General features: G+C 38.7%; 1 protein-coding gene across 3 annotated transcripts in view; it reads left to right on the top strand.

Moving 5' to 3' along the window:
• Positions 1 to 22448, top strand: part of Bcat (Branched chain amino acid transaminase) — an 83808-nt gene that overhangs the window by 35746 nt on the left and 25614 nt on the right. For all 3 annotated transcript variants that reach the window (XM_067144411.2, XM_067144413.2, XM_067144412.2), the window contains 2 exons: positions 1441 to 1629; positions 11546 to 11660. In XM_067144411.2, coding sequence (XP_067000512.1) covers positions 1441 to 1629; positions 11546 to 11660 — 304 coding nt within the window. The remainder of the gene's footprint in view (positions 1 to 1440; positions 1630 to 11545; positions 11661 to 22448) is intronic.

Below are 22448 nucleotides of genomic sequence, written 5' to 3' on the forward strand. Positions count from 1 at the left end.
GCCCGTCTAGGTCACTGGATTTCTTCTTGAGCTCTCTTTTTATGTACTCTGTCTTAGAGTTGAGAATAAGTTGCTTCGTCTCTCTAAACTGGTTGATCTTCTCTCATGTCTCGTTGGCGATCCAGTCTTTCCTAAGCAACTCCCCATGTCCTAAGGACTCTTTGGAGGTCTCTATTAAAGTCTTTTTTAATGGCTTCCCATGTTTTTTCTACTCTTTTAGTAGCTTCTAGATCTGAAACTTCAAACCAGTTCTTCAACTGTAACTTGAAATCTTCTACTATTGACTCCTCCTCCAGCTTTGCAGTGTCATAAAGTATACATCACCTCTGCAAAATTCTTGTGTTTCTGGATATCTTGAAGTTAAACCAAGCCATCACCTGTTGATGATCAGACCCAACGTACGCTCCTCTCATATTCTGCACATCAGGAAGTGAGCACCTCCATTTACGACTTACTGCCACATGATCAATTTGTTTTTGTGTGCGGTGGTCAGGTGACATGTATGTGACTTTGTGGCACTCCTCATGAGGGAAAAGCACCCCTTCAATAACCAGATCATATTCAGCACACAAGTTAATGAATAATTCACCACTCTCTTTCCACTCACCAAGCCCATGCTTTTCCTAGATGTATTCCAATCCTTCATTTTCTTTTCCCATTTTTTGCATTGAAGTCTCTTCAGTCCATGATTTATTGGTCCTGGTATTCACTTTCTCAGCAAAATGATGGTTGTTGACTGCTTTTTTGAATTGGAGTCTATCTTGAATAATTTCCTGTGGGATGCCAATTTCCTGAAGGTCTTTTTCTATTTCAATAAGCCAGTTGTTCTTGACTTTCATTGAGAGAGCAAGCTTGAGAGTCCTTTTGATGAGGCTGTCATTGTTCATTCTGAGAATCTGGCCATTAATATTATTATTATTAATTATATTATTATTTGTGATAAATGATCCACGAACACAATACACAAACATGAACCCCTGTAGCTTCTTTAAACTATGAACTCATTCTGTCAAAAACTTTGACTGCAGTCTGATTTTCATCATAAATAGATTATCTGTTAATTACCCACCTCCGTGCCCATTATTCATTGGTATAGAGGGAAAATATGTACCCCATGTTCTGTTATAAGGTACTTTTTTTTTTTCAGCTCCACAGAGCATACGTATGACTGCCTATTCCTCTCTCGTCATTTCTGTTCTAATTCTCATAGATAATACTTATCATTATGTACCCTATGTTCTGTTATAAGGTACTTTTATTTTAGCTCCACAGAGCATACGTATGACTGCCTATTCCTCTCTCGTCATTTCTGTTCTAATTCTCTTAGATAATACTTATCATTTGAAGGAGAATATACAGCCAATTACCCTTTTTTGCAAATGGTTAACTAGTAATTTTTTTCCCAACCTTATGTAAAATTGTAATGGTTTTATGTTGCAGCCTACGCTTGGAGTTGCTTCTGCTGATTCAGCAATGCTCTTTGTCATTCTAAGTCCCGTTGGCTCGTACTTCAGTAGTGGTAATAAGGCGATCTCATTATTGGCTGATCCCAAGTATACACGAGCTTGGCCTGGGGGCTGTGGGGATCGAAAAGTAGGCTCAAATTATGGTCCTACCATCAGAGTTCAGGTAAGTAGATAGATATTTGGATAATGATCCTGTGACCCAGATAATAGATTTTTGGGCATTTCACAGTCCTTAATAGTTCAGTTCATGATCTGCACCAGTTCTTAGTAGTACATTATTTGTAACCTTATCAACTATAAAGTTGCTTTGCATAATGAGCATTATACAATCACAGTAAAGGCTACCGAACAAGTGGCTGTGCAGTTTGGGTCATGTAGCTATCAGCTTGCATTTGGGAGATAGTGGGTTTGAACCCCACTGTCGGCAGGCCTGAAGATGGTTTTTTATATCTCCCATTTTCACACCAAACAAATGCTGGGGCTGTACCTTAAATAAGACCATGGTCGGTTCCTTCACACTCCTAGCCCTTTCCTATCCCATCGTTGCCAGAAGACTTATCTGTGTCAGTACAACATAAAGCAGATTATATATACAGGGTGATTCAAAAATATTTTTACAAACTTTAAGGATGGGCTCCTTAGACCTGAACAAGTAAAAGTTCATATAAATGTATGTCCCAGAATCCTTTGTTTTCAATTTATTAAAGTTCATAATGTTATTAATGAAAGAACATTTTAAAGTGACATATTAATCTGTTTCTGATATCGACATTGTCAGCCTGTTAGGAAGTGTTTTTAACACATATACTCATATCAAATGCTCGAAATGTCCTCCTCTTGCATCTAGACACACATGCACTCTTCAAGTCGTGGACTGTCGCACCCTTTCAAATACTCCCTGATGGTGTTGAATGGTTTTGCAACTTTCCATGACACTTCGAAGAAGAGTTCCTTCATTTGGGGTGTCTGCTGCATAAACCCATTGTTTAAGGTATCCCCAGAGATAAAAATTCAAAGGATTGACATCGGGGGAACGTGCAGTCCATGGAACTGATCCTCCTCTATTTTTCCATCTGTCATGGTAGATACCAGCCAGTGCATCTCAAACAATGAGACTAAAATGTGCTGGAGCCCCGTCTTGCATAAACCACATGTTTCTTCTTATTTACAGGGGCACATCTTCTAGCAAGTCTGGGAGAGTGTTCTGAATAAAGTCTCTCTAGAAGCACCTGCAAGGCGTACTGGGAGAAGGTATGGACCTACCAGACAGTTGCCTACAATTCCAGCCCACACATTAATACTAAACTGATGTTGATGTATAGCCCAGGGATTAAGAACTGCCCATGTGTGTTGGTTGTGGAAGTTTGTTATTCCATCTCTTCCAAATGTTGCCTCATCTGTAAACAAAATTGAAGAGACAAACAATGAATTGGCAGTTTGTACAAGAAACTATCAGCAAAAGTTCTCCCGTGGTAGGTCGTCGGCAGGTGAAAGGCCCTGCACGCGTTGAAAATGATACGAATACAGGAGCTGCTCATGAAGTATCCTCCATGCTGTACTTTGAGATGTACCACATGCCATGGCCACTTGCCTTGTGCTAATGCCTGGATCTTCTTCGACAGACTGGAGAATGTGTTCTTCCTGATCAGGCATACGAGCAACTCTTGGTCTTCCTCAACCAACTGTCTGTGGTGCTATGGATCCTGTCTTAACAACGCGACGATAAACTCCAGCAAAGGTTGGATGACTCTGCTGTCTTCAGTCTGGAAATGACCTCTACACAGCTATGCATCCTCGTGTCCATTACCATTCGTGCAGCCATACATAAAAATGTCTGCCTGCTCTCGAAATGAATACCCTGCCATGGTTGAAAAAAACATGTTCACTGTAACATGTACACAATTGAAACGTTACAGACGATCTAATAGGTACACAGACGTGCCAAGTCTCCCGATTTTTCACCGTTCTTCCCAGTCACCGAGACTGATCTCCTGATTTTCAGAGCAGTATCAGTCATTTTCATGTTATTTTAAACTCCCACACGTTTCCTCGTTCTGTCGATTCAAGGCTGATTGATAGTAGTTCTAATAATGAAACCAGACGGCAGTATGGGGTACAGTGGCCAGTCATGTGCTCCTCTTTGGTCTATAATACAGTCAAATACTCATTCTCTTTGGTCAAATACTCAAAGAGCTTAATAGGAAGTGGAAGTCGCAAGCTTCGAGCAAAAAAACAGATAGAGAGGGCGCTCCCTATGTTTCTACCGGCCAAACGTGGCACCAACATCAAGGTCTGAGCGATCAGCTGATGTAGGGCAAAACAAGGCGGTCTTCTATAAGAAGAGCATTGAGGAGTGTTTTAAAATACCAATATAAATGGTCCGTTATTGGACCGTTTTTAAATCCCGATTTAAGCGTGCTCCTTATGATTAATTGATTTAAACTATTGAAGATGGTGATAAATGCAATTCCGTAGGAACATTTCTATTCCTTTTTGTATGAAAAGTGTTAAGTATCATTATATATGTGTGATATTCAGATGTGTTCATGTATCAGTTAAGCGATACGGTGACCTATTTTAGTTACTTGTCTTGTCATTTCACAAGTTTAATTTTTCTTCGTAATATTTGTCTTCAATACTTATTTTTAAAAATATTTTCACAGTTCTGCAAATAATAAACTCAACAAAACATACATGCAAAACATGCATTTCTAATACTGCCGATTTTATGCTGGTTAAGCCTTATAAATCACGAAGCGTGACCGATAACAACGCAGATGTCCCCATTGTACCTATAATAATCATCATCAAAGAAACTTTGAATATACCAAATACTTAATGCAGCTGATAACCTCAAGGTTCTGTTGTTTAAAAACCAGCTATCACCATCATCACACTTATTCACAGACCTGTACAATTATGCATGATGAGAATTATTGTTTTTACAGAGCCTAACATCTAGGTTATCTGCCACTATCATGCATGGACGCACATAGAACAACCTATCATCTAGGTTATCAGTAGAGCCCTGCACGGATATACAAAATAATATCCGGATCCGCACTTCCTTCATTGGCACCTGCATCCGCGAATGGCTATCCGCATCCACAAAATGGTTATCCGTGGATAATTTAAATATTTAACTACAGTATACTACACCCAAGGTATTGAAACGGATAGATGTGTTAACATAATACAATAGGCCTAATACCTAGCACCAGAACCCCTACAGTCACAGTTTTATGGGGGATTTTCTCTTGCAACATCTACCAACGTATTTACCTTTGTTCCTTCCTTCCATTAATTGTAGGCAGGAGCTAGTTAGGCTATGGTCAGATTTATGGCTTTATGGTTTCAATGCTCTTTATATATCACTATTTTCCCATACCAAAGTCAAGGGTTGCCTAACCACAAGCAGAAGCAAGAGTATACCTAAGTGAAAATAACTGAACGTCATTATTTAGAAATTATCCTCACTGCCATACAGTTTGTATCCACCAAGACACTAACTTCGCGGATATCCGTGGATTTATCCGCATCCATGCAGGGCTCTAGTTATCAGCCACTATCAGATATGAATAAGCACACACCAAAAGTTGTTCAACTGTTCTAAATGCTCAGGCTATATCAAACTATAACAGAGTTAGTTAAGCCTAATAGGATGTAACATTAAAAAACTATCCTTACAAATGTACAATATGATGAAAGACAGGAAGCCATGTAGGCTATAACTCACCAAAACAGCTTCAGCCAGTCGATACACAAATGTGTGATAGAATGCAGAAAACAAATATTTACATGTAAGTTGTACAACATTCTTCTCCAGGCTGAAGATCAGGAATGTTTTGAAAACCAGAGAAATACTGAACTTGTGGAAATTTGAATTTATAATTCCACCTTTACAATACTGTAATTGTCTTTATTAAAAAGACTACATCACATTATACTCATGATACATGTTTCGTCCTCTTATGGGACATCTTCAGTCACAAATACAAAACATTAAAAATAAGGTGAGGACACATTGAAATTTATAACGTGCAATTCAAAATACTGTCCTAAATCACTGATGATTGAACAGTATGTACTTGTTCACTACACTTTTTACTTTCTTTCTGCCTCTTTTCTCCTCTTCCTTAACACTTTCATGTCGCATTCTGGAATTAATATAATATTTCGCAATTAACTTAACCAGGTTCATTTGATCCCAACGGTACAAGTAAAGATGTTAATATATATCTATGGGAGAAGAGTACAAGTCATTTTCTGATTTATACTCATTTTCCCTGGCAGCCTAGATACTGTATGAAATCAAGAGTGTATTTTCAGTTACAGATTTTAATCCTTACCTGTGAAAAGATATCTTACTCCATTTTTAAAATCTCTGACTGCAATTGTAAGCAGAGCAAGATATGACCATTTTTGCTCTATTCCTTCAGACTTGTGCACTTCACTTGTCACATCAACAAAAATACGTACTTTTTGTTATATATTCAAATTGTATAGAAAAAGCCTAATTTATCGACAACAAATTTTTGAAATCTCCCCGCTTATGTTGATGGCCTGTGCAGTTTGCGATAATTGCCCAACATAAGCTGATTTGTATCTTGGCGCTGTGTTCTGCTGGCAGTGCCCTCTCTATTTGTATACTCGAAGGTTGCAAGCGATTAACCTAACCTCAGAAGTAGCACGCAATAGACATCTACCCGGGCCAAGACCTGCATAATTGTGTGTTGTATGTCTTAATACTGTATTTGTTTTGGCCAAACTATCAAGGAAAAGAAATATGATGCAGTGTTTAAAAGTGCTTATAGGAAAGAATTTCCGTGTTTCAGTGAATCCAGGAAGGGACCAATGTTCACAGTCTGTACTATATGTAGGTGTCATTTTTCAGTTGCGCATGGCAGGAAGTGCGATATAATCAAACATATGCAAATGAAAAAACATAAGGAGAGTATCCAGAGTGTAGAAAGGAACCAGAAACTGAACTTTTCATGTAAAAACCAAGATGTACATCCTGTGACAAATACCGAGGCTTTATTTACGTCATTTATCGTAGAATATAACCTGCCTGTAAATTGTGCCGACTACGCGGGACCTTTGTTTCACAAAATGATTCCTGATTCAGAAATCGCTAAACGATATGGGTGTGCTAGAACGAAAACAGCGGCTACCATTCCAGAAATGTGCATGGCAAAAAGGGCGAAAATTGTATCACATTTGCAGGTGAATGCATTTTCTGGTGCTACTGATGGTAACAATAAAAGCGACTTGAAAATATATATTGTTATAACATTTTTTAGGCCTGAACTCAATGAAATTCAGAGTTATCTACTCCCTGTGCTTAATTTAGGAGGGGATGCTACTGGAACCAATATTGCCAATCTTTTGCTCTCAACTTTTCAGGAATTCCATATTCCATTAAAAAAAACTGCCTAGCTCTTGGTGCTGATAATGCTCCAGTATTGGTAGGATTAAAAAATGGTGTGGCAGGATGTTTGAAGCGGGAAAATAGTAACATAATCATCGTAGGTTGCTCTTGTCACCTAATTAATCTTGCTGCAGAGAAGGGTGCGGCGTGCTTGCACGTGAATAGATGAAAGTATAATTGATATATTTTATTATCTGGAAAGGAGTGCAAATAGGAAAGGAAAGTTCAGAGAATTTCAGACTTTACACAACACAGAGATCAGAAAAATTCTGAAGCATGTGCCTACTCAATGGTTATCACTAGGGCCAGATTTTTTAGGTTCTTAAAAACCACTTTTTAGTTTTTTAATAGCTCAAAATAGTTCTTGTAGTTTTTTATCCTCCTGAAATAGTTTTTAATTATCATTTCAATCATTACTAAAGTTATACTATTCATTCAAACTTTTTTGTACTTTATTGTAACCTTCACGCCTCTCTAGTTCAAAACTATACCACTTATTTCAAAATATTCTCTAAATATGGGACAGAATGGCTTAATGAAAGCATTTCAAACACATCATACCAATTGAAATTAAAAATAAAGAATATTTATGCCCAAATACAATAGGTTAAATTTTTGTCACTTCCAATGCATCAAGAAACATTTTCAGAAGCACAGAACACAGTTTTCACTTGTTACATTGTACAACTCATTTCCAAATTTTGCAGAGCAAAACTTTTTCATTTATCTCCCAAAATATTCTTATAGCAGGAAAATATGCTCCACACAACGAGAAGTCATTGGAGCAAACTTCATTGAAGCAATAGCTCTTGGTCCCCATGGTACCTCGTCAGTAACTTCTTCTCCCTAAAGTATTGCAGACACATTCTTCATTGTTGAAAATCCAGGGTTCTGCTGTAGAATTTTGGTGAGGTTGAGTGAAATAGGCTGCACTCACTGGTCCTAGTATTTCCTTCTTCGAAATGGAGTACACAACTTCTGTTGCATTTTTAATGGCAACGATGCTGACTCGACACGCTCGATAGCTGCAGGAAGATCAGCAAAGTGTGCCCTAATGAAGGCAAGTGAAACAGCGTTCTTGTTCGTGAGAGCTGTGCAGAGTGCATCATCGACATCAAAAGAATTTATAACGTTTTTAATGCCTTCAAAGTGATTGGCATAGTATATGGCCGCATTGAGCCATGTCCCCCAACGAGTGATGATGGGTTCGGGAGGAAGAGGAGTTTGAGGCAACATTTTCTTGAATGCGAGAATGTGGCTAGGAGCTTTAAGAAACATCTTTTTCACAGAAGGAACAATACTGTTTACTCCTGGAAAATTATTTCTAACCTCTTCAGCCAATCTGTGGAAGCCATGGGCTATGCAAGTTACATGCAGCATGTTAGGGTAGACACTCTTCAATACTTCACCAGCTTTGATCATATATGCTGTACTGTCACTCAAAAGAAGTAAAAACTTGTCATCCTGTTTTTCTCTTGGCCAAAGAATGTGAAGAGCATCTCGAGCCATGCACGCTATGGTGCTATGGTACTTTTTTCAGCATCTTGTACAGTATAATATGAGGTTTACCAGGCTCTATGGCATCTAATTTACCTACCACAGCGTTTGCGATATAACGACCACAACTATCTGTGGTGTCGTCCACCGAAAGCCAGATATAACGATCACCTATATCACCTTTTATATCCTCGATAGTATTCTCGTACAGCTTTTCCAAATAATTTTTTCTCAACGTGGATTTGTCTGGTGTCTTACGGCAACTGATGTCCTCAAGAAATTTCTTCAACACAGGATTATGTAGCGCACTCCATGGCACGTTTGCTGAAACAGCGCTTCACATAAACGTTGAAGTGCCAGGAAAACTGGAAATTAGTGGCTGGTGCGATGGAAAATTGCTCCTTTTTTCATAGCATTGTTGCTAATATGTTCTGTAGATTCCTTGTGCTGCACAAAATGTTATTTTTGGTCACATGCCACCTGGAAAAATACGTAAATAAAATAACTATAGTTTATTGTAGACACAAGGTATGTACTTTTCGCTCAACTTTTCATTTTGTGTGGACGCGCAACTTTTAGTGATACCTGGGCACCCTAGTGCTGAATCGGTAGACCTTGGTTATCTTCAAGATTTGTATTGGCAACCTTTGAAAAACAAACTATGAATCGATTATGCATCACCGTGAGACGTCTGGCGTACACTTTACATACTAGTACTGCTGTTGTTTTACACAGTGAAGCCAAAACATAGGTTAGGATTGAACATAAGTGAGGAAAACAGGCCTCCTAATAAAATTTATGCTGTTGAAGTCATGGCTGGTGAAACAGATCACGTCGTCCTTCGTCTTCCCCCGTACAACTGTGATCTGAATGCCATTGAATTGGCATGGGCAAAAAAAAAAAAAAACGCGAATTCAAACTATGCAATATTACGAGAGACATGTCAGCAGTAAACTTTCGACGACTCACCATCGGGGCATTCCATTTAGTATCTGCCGCAAATTGGGAGGAGTATTGCAGAAAGGTGAAAGAACTGGAAGGGGAATACTGGAGGCATGACGGTGTCATGGAAATAGCCATGGACGAGATTGTAATTAATAGTACTGCAGGTAGCAGTGACGATTGTAGAAGTGATATTTCAGAGAATTCGTGCTAAGATAATATAGGTTTACAAACTTCATATCAATCGATCATACTTTCGATTGAATTCAGATTTCTTTTCCATATAATTTGGCAATATTACCGGAACTGGGAAAGCTCCCTCCTTACTCCTCACTGCCGTAAAACTAGGTACTGTATCACTAAAAGTTGCGCGTACTGTACTATTACTCATCCGCGGTTTACTTTGCAGCATTCGTCTTATGAGGGCCCATAATAACTCATTTATAATTTTCTATAAAACTTGTTTTTTCATTACAGTAATAGGGACTTTTTTATTGGACGAATGTTAAATAATTCCTTGCCTGCTTTTGGCAGACTTCACAAAATATAATTTTACCATCTGTAGTAAAATCCGGATCGTTACCAATCCACTGGCGAATCAACCAACTTCGAGATGACTTGCCTTTAGGCATCGCTACTTCTGAGATGCGTAAGCTTCTTAAACTGCCTGCAATAATAAATTGATTTATAGGAAAAATTAATTTTAGTCTGTTGTACAATGTGTATAGAGCTAAACAGTGAACAGCGCAGTAGCATGCACTGAAGCTGGCAAGTTAGGCGGGCTTACCTACTAGATACAGGTAAGTGAACGCCAGGGGGTTGCCTCTTGATTTGTGCTGTACCCTGGTGGAATAGTATCTTATCACGTTGTTTCGCTCGCACTAGTTATACTTATAAACCACGTCCAGTTCCAAACCATGAAGTCGTTTCAAAAAGTCGTGCATAATGTTTATTTTAAAAGACATTCACTTTCATTAATATTTGATACTTCTATTTCAAAAGAATGTAATATTGTCTTGTATAGCCCATTTAGTTTTTTTTTTAACGTCTTGTTTAGTTATTTTTAGGTTTTATAAGATTCATAATCATAGGTTATAAACTTCATGGTTCTGATCCATACTGAATTGTAAGTACAATATAATTATTAAATTAATGTAGTAATGGTCCACCTTTCAATACTATTATATGTAATATTCTAAATTACATTAATTAGGGACTAGTTTCAGCCGGGGCTGGCCATCTTCAGCCTTAATGTAAAACACCTAATAACTGAACAAATGTACATGCACACAATTGACATAAAACAAATGAAAACAAATATATACAAAGTGACATTAAAAACTGGGATGGAATTTATGAATAAATTTGAAAATGAACTAGGTTCTAACATCTTGAGTATGTTCATCATTGAGAATAATTTCAAGTATTAATTTATATACACAGAACTGTTAGTTCTAATACTGCTGATCATTAATATTTCAATAGTAAATGGGAACTGGTAAATGTTGATCCTGTAGTTTGTCATCAAATCTATATGTGTGGTGTTAGCTATATGTAATCCATTGGACACTGCTGTAAATAACCACTAGCTGACAGGGAACTGTTAGATGTTGTTTCATCCTCAATCAAAGTAATAAATGAGATGCTCTCATGGTGCTTGTTAAATCCTGCTGAAATGTTGTTGGACATTGTCAGGACAGCACATGAAGATGTGGTTACACAGATACATTGTGTCCGGTATAAAATTTTTGCAATTCATTGCGGTGCCCATGAAGTTAATCTGATAAATTAGATAAAATTAAATTAATGAATTGAATGAGAGAATGTGTTAGTTAGATGGCATATCTCCCTGGACTCAGAGGCAGCAGAGGGTGTGACCGTTGCCTAAAATAGGCATTCGCCTTTGTCCAAGAAAGAAGTAAAAACAGGTCAGCTGACAATCTGGTATATACGGTACTCTTTCCTTTATAAAAGTACTAGGATTCTATATTAATATTGGTCGTTAGGTATTATTTTTATATTTCAGCCTGTTCTCACCTCCACCCCTAGGGGTGCTAAGGGTGTCTTAAACCCGCAGTCGCTAATCTTACCTCCACCCTTTGTGTGTTATGCCTCTTAATATTTTTTCCATATTTAAAAATTTGTGAATGTATTTAAATAATGCTTGCTGTATCAGATTATTTATATGGAAATATGTTATATTTTGCAGCAAGAAGCTCTTGAACAGGGATTGGAGCAGGTACTGTGGCTGTATGGTGACGAAGATTATTTAACTGAAATTGGTACCATGAACGTATTTGTCTACTACGTTAATGACAAAGGAGGTAAAGTACACCTTCTCTGCTATAATATTTTATATTGTTTTAAAGCTATAATTAGAGTATCGTAAATTTGGAAAGAGTTCTGTGTGGACAAGTGAGTTGTGATCCCATAACCTGAACAAGGGAGGTATCGCACCTCTCATGCCAAAACTTACCTTGAAATTCCAGTTGCAGAAGCGATGTACAGAAAGGCCATACTAAAAAAAAAAAAATAAAAAAAAAAAATTAGCGTCCAGTTTAAACTGTAAGGTTCCAAAATCTAGCGCCAAACCACCCATTTCAATTACAGGCAAATAACACTTCATTTTACAGACAGGATTGGACTCCGCTTACTGCTTACATGCAGGTTATGCAGGGTATAGGGAGAGAGTGTGGAGATTGGCCATTCTTAGAGGAAGGAAGTGAACCAGCTGTTTGGTGACTCTTGATTTGTAGTTAGCAAAATAATAATAATAATAATAATAATACAGATTGTGAGGGTAATTTAGAAATAGACAGAGGAGTGCAATGTGAGTTATTTCTCTGAAAATTGCTTTCTTCTATTAGAAATGTAAATGCGAAAGATAAGGAAATGAACTGATAGAAAATACAGTGAAACCTCGTTAGTATGATCCTCATTAACATGTTTTCCCGCTTAGCAGTCATAAATTTGAAGTCTCGATTCTCATCATATTAAATCTATATAAAAAATACCTCGCTTATCGCGTCACAAATTTTCACTATTACCGCTTAGTATGATCACTTTTTTCCTAGACGTGAAAATGTTACTGTATTTGTCATCGCTGCAAGAAACGTGATTTCCAACTCCGGCAAGAACTGTCGCCACAGTTGCGTGATTACGGGGAAAGGCCTTCATGAACTTCAAAAGAAAAGTTGCACTTTCGGGGAGCAAGCCGTTAGCCTCAGGAATGTTCAGTTTTGCTTGCCGGTTAGCAGCAAGATTCCTGTTCATGGTGCCCCTGCATAGGTACTCGGAATTGAATTTCTGTTACCTAACTGAACGTCGGCATTCCAGAAACAATACAATTCATATAAGATGTTTTCCAACAATCAGGAAGGGCTCGTATCAGAGCCAATCATTACAATTATTTCTGTAAACATAGAAGGATTATCAATGTGTAAAGAAGAGCTATTACACAACTTTTGTTATACCCACAAATGTGATTTATTATGTGTTCAGGAAACACATAGGGACATTCATCAACGGCGCCCTAAGATCCGAGGAATGAAATTAGTGGCCAAAAGACCTCACGGCCAGTATGGTATTGCCATCTTTGCCAAACCAGATCTTAAGATTCTTACGACTTCCATCACAGAACAAAATAACATTGAAATAATTGCTGTAGAAGTTAGTAACCTTGTAATTTCCTCTGTCTACAAGCCTCCCAATGAGGTATTCTCATTTAATCCTCCTGCTAATTTCAGCAGTCGGAAACCATCTGTTATTGTTGATGATTTTAATAGTCATAGCACTGTTTGGGGCTATTCTCAAGATGATTCAAATGGAGATGCCGTACTAGAGTGGGCAGAACTGCATCGACTATCCTTGATCCATGATAATAAACTTCCTCCATCTTTTAATAGTGGTTGATGGCAACATGGATACAACCCTGATCTTATTTTTATGAGCGAGAAATTAGTTAATCAAAGCATAAAGTCAATTTGTACACCGATTCCTAACACACAACACCGCCCAATTATGTGTCAGTTGGTACCAGCAATCCGGCCACACACCGTGCATTTCAGGCGAAAGTAAAATTTCAAGAAGGCAGACTGGCAAAAATTCACCACAATGCTTGATGAGAGGATTACAACATACGATCCCGTTCCAGAGGCATATGAAGAGTTCTTGGAAGTCGTCCAGTATTGCTCCAGAAAAGCTATTCCTAGCGGATGTAGGACCAGTTACATTCAAGGTCTTACCTCTGAAACATACACTTTGCTGAAAGAATATAAAGACCTTTTTAAAAAAGATACATTCAGTGACGAAACTATCCACAGCGGACAGCGTGTTATTTCCTCCATTTCAGAATCCAAACGTAACCAGTGGATTAAATTAATGGAAGAGCTGGATTTGGGAAGAAACAGTTACAACGCGTGGAGGTTACTTAGGCACCTCAGTAATGATACAACTAAGACCTTAGTACATAACGTTTCTGCAAATCAAATAGCTAGTCAGCTCGTAGAGAGCGGCAAATCAAATAAAGCTGGGAGAGGATCAGAACAAAAAGAAGAGGCGACTAATCAGGAAAACAGCATTGTCTCTAACCGGTTTGCTATGGAAGATCTACATAGAGCGCTGAATAAATGCAAAAATAAATGCAACTCAAAAGATTTGGTCCTGTCAGTAAGCAGTGGCTCTTGGACTTATTCAACAACTGCATCAAATATTGTAAAATTCCTCAACTGTGGAGAAAAGCAAGAGTGATAGTAATACTCAAACCTGGCAAGAACGCAGATGATCTGAAGAACTACCGACCAATCTCTTTGTTGTGCTATTTATACAAAATCTTAGAAAGAATGATTCTGGACAGACTATCCGAAGTGATAGATCCATTATTCATACCAGGACAAGCCAGCTTTCGACCAGGGAAAAGTTGTACTTCCCAAATACTGCACCTCACACAATATATAGAAGACGGCTATGAAAACTGGAGTAGTTTTTGTTGACTTGACGTCAGCCTACAATACAGTTAATCACCATATACTGCTTCGTAAAGTGCACAGTATAACTAAGGACTATGAACTCACCCAATGATTGAGTGCTTTCTACAGAAGAGAAGGTTTTTTGTTGAATTTCAAAGCCGGAGGAGAGATAGAGGAACTTAAAGAATGGCCTTCCACAAGGGAGTGTGCTAGCACCTATACTTTTCAACATCTACACCAATGATTAGCCTCGCCCACAGTGGACAAAGAGCTATATTTATGTAGACGATGTCGCTCTGGCAGCTCAAGTGGAAAAGTTTGAACTAGCTGAAGAGAAGCTCTCCCATGCTCTACAAATTCTAAGTGGTTATTACCAAAAGGACCAACTATAGCCAAACCCATCATAAACACAAGTCTGTGCCTTCCACCTAAAAAATCGACAGACAGCGAGAAAATTGCAAGTGATTTGGGAAGGTAAGAAATTAGAACACTGCTTCACTCCCAAATATCTAGGAGTAACTCTTGACCGAGCACTAACCTATAGAACACACTGTCTGAACACCAAAAGGAAGGTATTTGCAAGGAACAACATTATCCGGAAAATATCGGGTCCAACCTGGAGGACGCATCGTTACCTTTTAAGAACATCAGCAATAGCCCTCTGTTATTCAGCAGCAGAATACGCCTGCCCTGTCTGGTGTAGATCTAGTCATGCTAATCAAGTGGCTGTCGCCTTAAGTGAAACCTGCAGACTCATTACAGGATGTTTGAAATCTACACCACTTGATAAAGTTTATTGTCTAGCAGGTATCCCACCTCCAGATATTCGCCGTGAGTGTGCATCCAGACTGGAGAACTCTAAAGCACTGAACCTGACGACCCATATTTTATATGGGTACCATCCAGCAACCCAACGGCTCAAATCAAGGAAAAGCTTTCTCCATACAACTGAAAGCCTCACTGAATCATCATCGAACTTCAGAGTGAATTCATGGCGTTCCAGATCCAGCTACCTTGCAGGATGGATGACACCTTCCGAAAGACTTCCTCCAGGCCACGAGGAAAGCTGGTCAACACGGAAGATGCTCAACAGGTTGCGTTCAGGAGTTGGAAGAACAAAGACAACATGAGAAAGTGGGGTTTTGTTTGTGACTCCACTCTATGTGGTGAAGAACAGACAATGAACCATCTTCTTGTTTGTAACTTATGTCCAACTACTTGCTCTCTCCAGAACGTGATCGACGCTACCAAGGAAGCATGTAAATTAGCCGTTTATTGGTCACACCACATTTAATTTTGTATTTATGTAGAGCTTAAATCACATCGTTACCTGCCATCATCAGAAATGATTATTGCAGATTAGTTATTGTCCTGTATAGTTGTAAGTATAATGTATGTTTCTGACACGATTAAAGCAGCAAGATTGCTAAATAGCAGAGTGAGCCTGTTTGTTCTTGTATTTCGCGTTCCATTCAGAAGGTAGAAATGTATTTTGTGTTGAGTGGTACAGTGAAGTGTAGCTAATATTTGTTGCGCGATTCGGTAGCCTATATCTGGATTAGGAACACAGTCGTGTGAATTTCACTTATGTGATGTATATTTGCCTGTAAAGCCTAGTTATGGATATGGAAAATGTTGCAAAATTCCTTAATAATGAAGACAAAATTAAAATCTGCCAAAGTGGACTGGCATAAGCATGCAGAGGTCGCGAATGTTGAAACTCAACTCGATCACTCAGGTTGGTCGAATTTTTGTTCATTTCAAAATGGTGGCCAAAGTCATTCCTTGCTGTGCAGATGGTTGAGTGTAACCTCCAATTCATCATCTAAGAGTGTGACCAGGAAATGTTTAGCAATCCACTGCTCTGAAATAAGACTCCTACTTACATTTGTTTTAGAAAGAGTGTGATCTGCAATAATATTTTGATATTTTTGTTAGCCCCTATGCACAAATTTTCATATTTGTTGTCTGGTGTTTTTCACACCGTTCAGAATACTGGTACTTGTTATTTTATAATCCCCAGCAGAAAAGGTTTTCATATTTGTTCTCATGTTTTTCACACTTTTTAATACTTTCCTCTCATCTTTAGAAATGATAGATAGGCGTATAGTTTTCACTGTACCCGCGGATACACAACGTGAAATGCCCTCATGTCAGAAAAAATCTTGTCTAGTGTTTCCATATCCTTGTTGGATAGTTTTATTCATATATTCATTAGTACGTTTTCTCGCCTAACATGTTCTTTCTCCTTATCCCCTGCAAAAACGTCTTTTAACGAGGTTTCACTGTAATTATACAGAAGTTGACGAAATTGAGGAGACAGTTCTGAAAGTACATCTGGAGGACAATGAAAACGAATCCATTGATACCGAACATGAAGCCAATTCTGTAACTGCAGGTGATGTTGCAGATTCAGATCAGAGTTTCAATCCAGAGTTCGGATCCTACTGGTATCCAGTGATGTAAGTAACTAACACTGCAAATCCTTTAGTTCTAGTTATGAGTCCTGTATTTTTAATGTGAACGTCATTAACCCTCAAACACATGTCCAAATTTAAGAACAGAACACACGAATATTTTCTATGTTAATCGGGTGTTCAAGGATAACCCAAAGAGAATTGGAAGATCCCAAAAGAACAAAAGTTTAAACTGCCTGATACAGTAGAACCTCGATTGTACGTTCCCGGAAACTATGTTTTCCTGTATTATTCGTTCAAATTACGTGGTCCCGCGAGCATCCTAATTGAATCACGTTGTAAAAATCCCGCATTATCCGTTCCTCGAAGAAACGATTTCCCGGATCAACCGTCCAGAAATTTCAGTCCCATCAACGCTAAATCCTCGATCACACGTTTTTCAAAAAGCTGCATCTCACGAAAGGACGGCTACGGCATACTTACGGATCTTGGTGATAACGTCTCGTCATTGCAGTAATTTGAGGAAGTACTGTACTGGAAAAGCGGCGGCGAATTTGCATAAGGGACCATCTTAGCATCGCATTCAGGTGGTATTGTTCAGAGAATTCATGGAAATCATAAAGCAGAGAGTGTCCACAACAACTGGAAGGAGACAGAGCGCATTTCAACAGCTCTACTTGAAGATGGAACAAATTTAGTCAAATGTTCGCACTTGCAAAATGTCTACATTATGTCCAGGGTTTGATGTTTATTTTTTTACTTTTTTCGAGTGTTTCGAGGTTTTCGGCATTTCCCTCAGGGCACTGTATAGTCACTGGACTTTCAGGCAGGAATCGAAACTGCTCCTTCTTAAGTAACACAAATTTACAGTAGTAAACGATTATATTATCAAATTATTATAATTAATGAACCACCTTTCCAATTAATCATAATAATTTGATACTCAACTCCAATACGGTTGGAAAATGAGATTTATAACTTGTAACACGATTATATTATCGAGACCAGAACAGATGTTGCACCTTACATACATAAAGCCAGGGGAGGTTTTGGGATTGCCTATTACTGTTTTCGTCCTAATATAAGACTGGGAATTTCACGTTTTTGTGTTAAAATGTTGTAAAAACCGCAGTCGTTTTATTTGCGCATGTTACATTTAAAGCTTTGTATCATTTCGCACTCGTACCGACTTGTACAGCGAGTGCACTTTCCAGCTGAGCTCAAGGTCATGGAAGAACTGAATTTAATGCATGTGAGAACTTGAAGATTGCTACTTACATTCGAAACAATTCAAAACCATATTCTCCAGTTCAACATAACCTTGAAAAGCTGATGTAGGCCTAATTTACGTGGTACAAGTTTTCCATAAAATGACTAGGTATTACGATGGAAGATAAAAAAGAGGATTTCGCCATCATGTTGGGCGCTTTTGTATCTAACGTGCTTTATTTTATTAGATTAGAGAAATAAAAACTACTTGTGGTCGATTGTTGTTTGGCTTGCTGTTACGGGTATTAAATTTTTCGAAGAGTTTGGCTCTGGCTGATCAAAGTTGCTGAACTGAAAGAAGTTTTCATAGCAAAACTGACAAAGTTTCCCCGGTAAAACAGAATGTAAAGTTTTGAGATTTTTAAGTCTCGTACCGATAATTAATGTTTGAAGCCGGCCCCGCGGTCTGAATTGCCCGCTTCTCACCCGGAGGGCCCGGGTTCGATTACCGGCTAGGTCAGGCATTTTTACTTCGATATGAGGGCTGGTTCCAGGTTCACTCATTCTGTGATTACCTTCAATTGAGGAGCTATTGAATGGTGAGATGGCGGCCCCAGTCTAGAGAGCCCGGAATAACGGTCGAGAGGATCTGTCACACTGACCATGCGTCACCTCGTAATCTGCAGGCCTTCGGACCGAGCGCGGTCGCCTGGTAGGTGGAAGGCCCATTGGGGCTGTAGTTTGGTTCGATTTAGGGGTCTTTGTGAGATTATAAGTATACATATTTCATTTTTGTGATGTTTAGCGAAATTGTTGATGGTTCATTTGTTCCCTGATTTTCCGTTTTTCCGTGTTGTACGTTTTTTCCGTGGTCCCTCCAAAAAACGCAGAATCGAGGTTCCACTGTATTCGCTGAGACCTTGTCCCATCTAACAACGTTCAGGAAGCCTAACAAGATGTTAATTTACTACGAAAAATCGATCAGAAAATTGGCCTCAGAATATTCTTTAAAAGGACAGAAATCATGTTAACTGACCCACCTCCCGTAAATAAAATCTCATACAGCAGAAAAGCAAAATTGTTGAGAGATTTAAATATTTAGGGAAAAAATTATATTTCCTCAACAAAAAGCCTTTATGGCATAATAGAATAATAATCTGACCAGCGCACAATATATTGCCAAGAACACATACAATAAAATAGGCATCTCAGCAGTCACAAAATGAAAACCCTATAAAGCAGTTACACAACCAGAAATAACATACGCAAGTGAAACCATTTTCAAAACATCTAACACTGCAGAAATAGACAGAATACTCAATATTGAAGGAAGAAGAATTTTAACATGCATGATCAAAAACTACCAAGAAAATGGACTCTTGAGACTAGCTTCTAATGAAACAATCTACAAGTAAATAGAACCGGTAATGAGAACAAGAACAGTCGTCAAAAGTAGTTAGACCGGGCGAGTTGGCCGTGCGCGTAGAGGCGCGCGGCTGTGAGCTTGCATCCGGGAGATAGTAGGTTCGAATCCCACTATCGGCAGCCCTGAAGATGGTTTTCCGTGGTTTCCCATTTTCACACCAGGCAAATGCTGGGGCTGTACCTTAATTAAGGCCACGGCCGCTTCCTTCCAACTCCTAGGCCTTTCCTATCCCATCGTCGCCATAAGACCTGTCTGTGTCGGTGCGACGTAAAGCCCCTAGCAAAAAAAAAAAAAAAAAGTAGTTAGTGGGATGTAAAAACAGTAACATTATTATTAATGAGAACAATAAAGAAGAAAGAAATCTCATTCTTTGGATATCTATTCAGGATCATCAGGAAAAATTATGGAAGAGTAAGAGCAACATTAGATGGAGTACAGTAATCACGGAAGACACGAGTAAATTACATATTACAGTAGACGATTTGGAAAACAAAACAGTTAAAATCAAGAAACTCGCAAACAAACCAGACTACAAACCAAGATCAACAAACGGTCGATGGGACGGGTGATTTCTGATGAAAAAAGGAAGTTAAAGAGACTGAAGTGATCCAATGAAGGCCATAAAAGGTAAATAAATAAATTGGGTGTTTTGGGATACTTTATTTAAAAATAACTCTCCTCTTAGGTATACAGTGAAACCTCATTACGGTAGTGCATTCCTCATTAACATGTTTTCCCACTCAGCGTGTTGTAAATTTAAAGCCCTGATTCTCATCGTATTAAATCTGTTCGCGTCATGAATTTTCGCTATTACCGCTTAGTATGATCACATTCTTTCTAGCCCTGAAAATGTAGTTTGTTATCCCTTGTGAAAGAAATGTGATTTCAAACTCGGGTAATAGCCGTTAGCCTCAGGAATGTTCAGTTTTGCTTGCTGGTTAGCAGCGAGATTGCTGAAAAACAGTGAGGCTCTTTGTGCTTGTATTTCACATTCTATTCATCATCATCATCATCATCATAATTTCTTCGCTCAAGCAAGACGGGTGCGGTTGTGTACGAGCCTCCTCCAGTTTGTCCTATCCATCCACAGATGCTGCTCATATATACGACGCCAGTTCACATCTCTAATTTCAAGATCCTTCAATATCTGTTTTTCCCAAACATCGTGAGGTCTTCCTCTTGGTCTCTTCCCAGGAACATTGTGGTCAGAGTATGTTCAAGGAGTCCTGTGAGGGTCCATTCTTTTCATGTGACCATACCATTGCAATCTCTTCACTTCTAGTCTCCAGCAAGCTTCTTTCCAATCCAAGCTGTTGCCGGATATCCACATTCCTTATTTTATCCATTTTTGTTTTTTGTAGACAACAGCAGAGGAACTTCATTTCTGTTGCCTGAAGACGACTCTTTGTTGGTCCAGTAAGTGTTGCTGCTTCCAGGCCATACGTCAGTATAGGTACTAGATATATTTTGTACAAGCTGATCTTGGAAACTAACAGAAATGTTTCATCCCAAAGTATTTGACGTACAGCGTGATAGAATTTGGGAGCTCTCTGTATTCTGTTGCTAATCTCTTGATGTATGGTATTGCCTGATGACAGAACACTACCTAAATACTATTCTATTCATAAGTTAGAAATTTATTTTGTGTTGAGTGGTACAGTGAAGTGTAGCAAATATTTGTCACATGATATGGTAGCCTATATCTGGATTAGGAACATAATCGTCTGTAACTATATTTGTCTTGTGATAGCCTAGTTATGGATATGGACAAAGTCGTGAAAGTCCTTACTAATGAACACAAAATTAAAATTCGTTAGAAAGTGGACTGGCGTCCGCATCTTTAAGCGTGCAGAGGTCGTGCATGTTGAACTCGAACTTTCGAGTTTCATCTCGATCACTCGAGTTGATCGAAGTTTTGCCGACTTCAAAATGGCAGCCATAGAGGAGCACAATTCCTCTAGATACGTTATTACTTTTCTCAGTCCAAAGTCAGACCAATTTCATTACCAGCTAACCCTACAAGCTTTGCATGTCATTCCAAGTGTGACCAGTTAGCGCAAATGATGTTAAACCTGTGCTGTACTCTATCACTTCGGATGTCATAGGTAATGACAGTATCTCTCTAAAATTAATTTTAAAAATCATCGGGGCAGTACTGCCAATACTTACTCATATATTCAACTACTGCCTAACCAGTGGAGTATTCCCTAACGTTTGGAAAGACGTACTAATAAGGCCAATCCCGAAAAACACTACCTTGGATACTCCATCGGATTACTAGCCCGTGTCCATTCCCTCCACCCCCGCAAGAGCATTTGATTCGTGCACAAATAACGGATTACCTCACCCATAATTTCCTCCTTAACCTTTTTCAATCCAGCTTTAGAAAAGTATATACAGTAAAACCTTGTTAAGACGTTTCTGCAGGGAACAACAAAAATGAACGTGTTAAGTAATAAAACATACTACTGAATATACTAAAAAGTACTACCCGACAGGGATATGGAAACACTAGATACGATTTTATTCGACATGAAGGCATTTTATGTCGTGTATCCGCGGGTACAGTGAAACCTTTTATTTTTCCAAGCTGCTTTACATCACACCGACACAGATAGGTCTTATGGTGACTATGGGATAGGAAAGGGCTAGGAGTAGGAAGGAAGCGGTCGTGACCTTAATTAAGGTACAGCCCCAGCATTTGCTTGGTGAAAATGGGAAACCATTTTCAGAGCTACCGACAGTAGGATTTGAACCCACTATCTCCCAGATGCAAGCTCACAACTGCGCGCCCTTAACCGCACGGCCAACTCGCCCGGTCTACCATTTCTCAGGATGAAATTATTACAAAGGTGTGAAAAACATGAGAGAAAAATATGAAAACCTTTACTGCTGGGGCTTATAAAATAACAAGTGCACTGAATGGTGTAAAAAAAAAAAAAAACCCACCAAACAACAAATATGAAAACTATGCACAGGGGCCAATAAAAATATTCAGGTATTATTACAGATCACACTCTTTCTAAAGTAACTGTTAGTAGAAGCCTTTTATTTCAGAGCAGTGTGTTATAAAACATTATTTTCTAGTCACAC

Source organism: Anabrus simplex, chromosome 3 (genome assembly GCF_040414725.1).
Source record: "Anabrus simplex isolate iqAnaSimp1 chromosome 3, ASM4041472v1, whole genome shotgun sequence".
In the NCBI taxonomy this organism is placed as follows: Eukaryota; Metazoa; Arthropoda; class Insecta; order Orthoptera; family Tettigoniidae; genus Anabrus; species Anabrus simplex.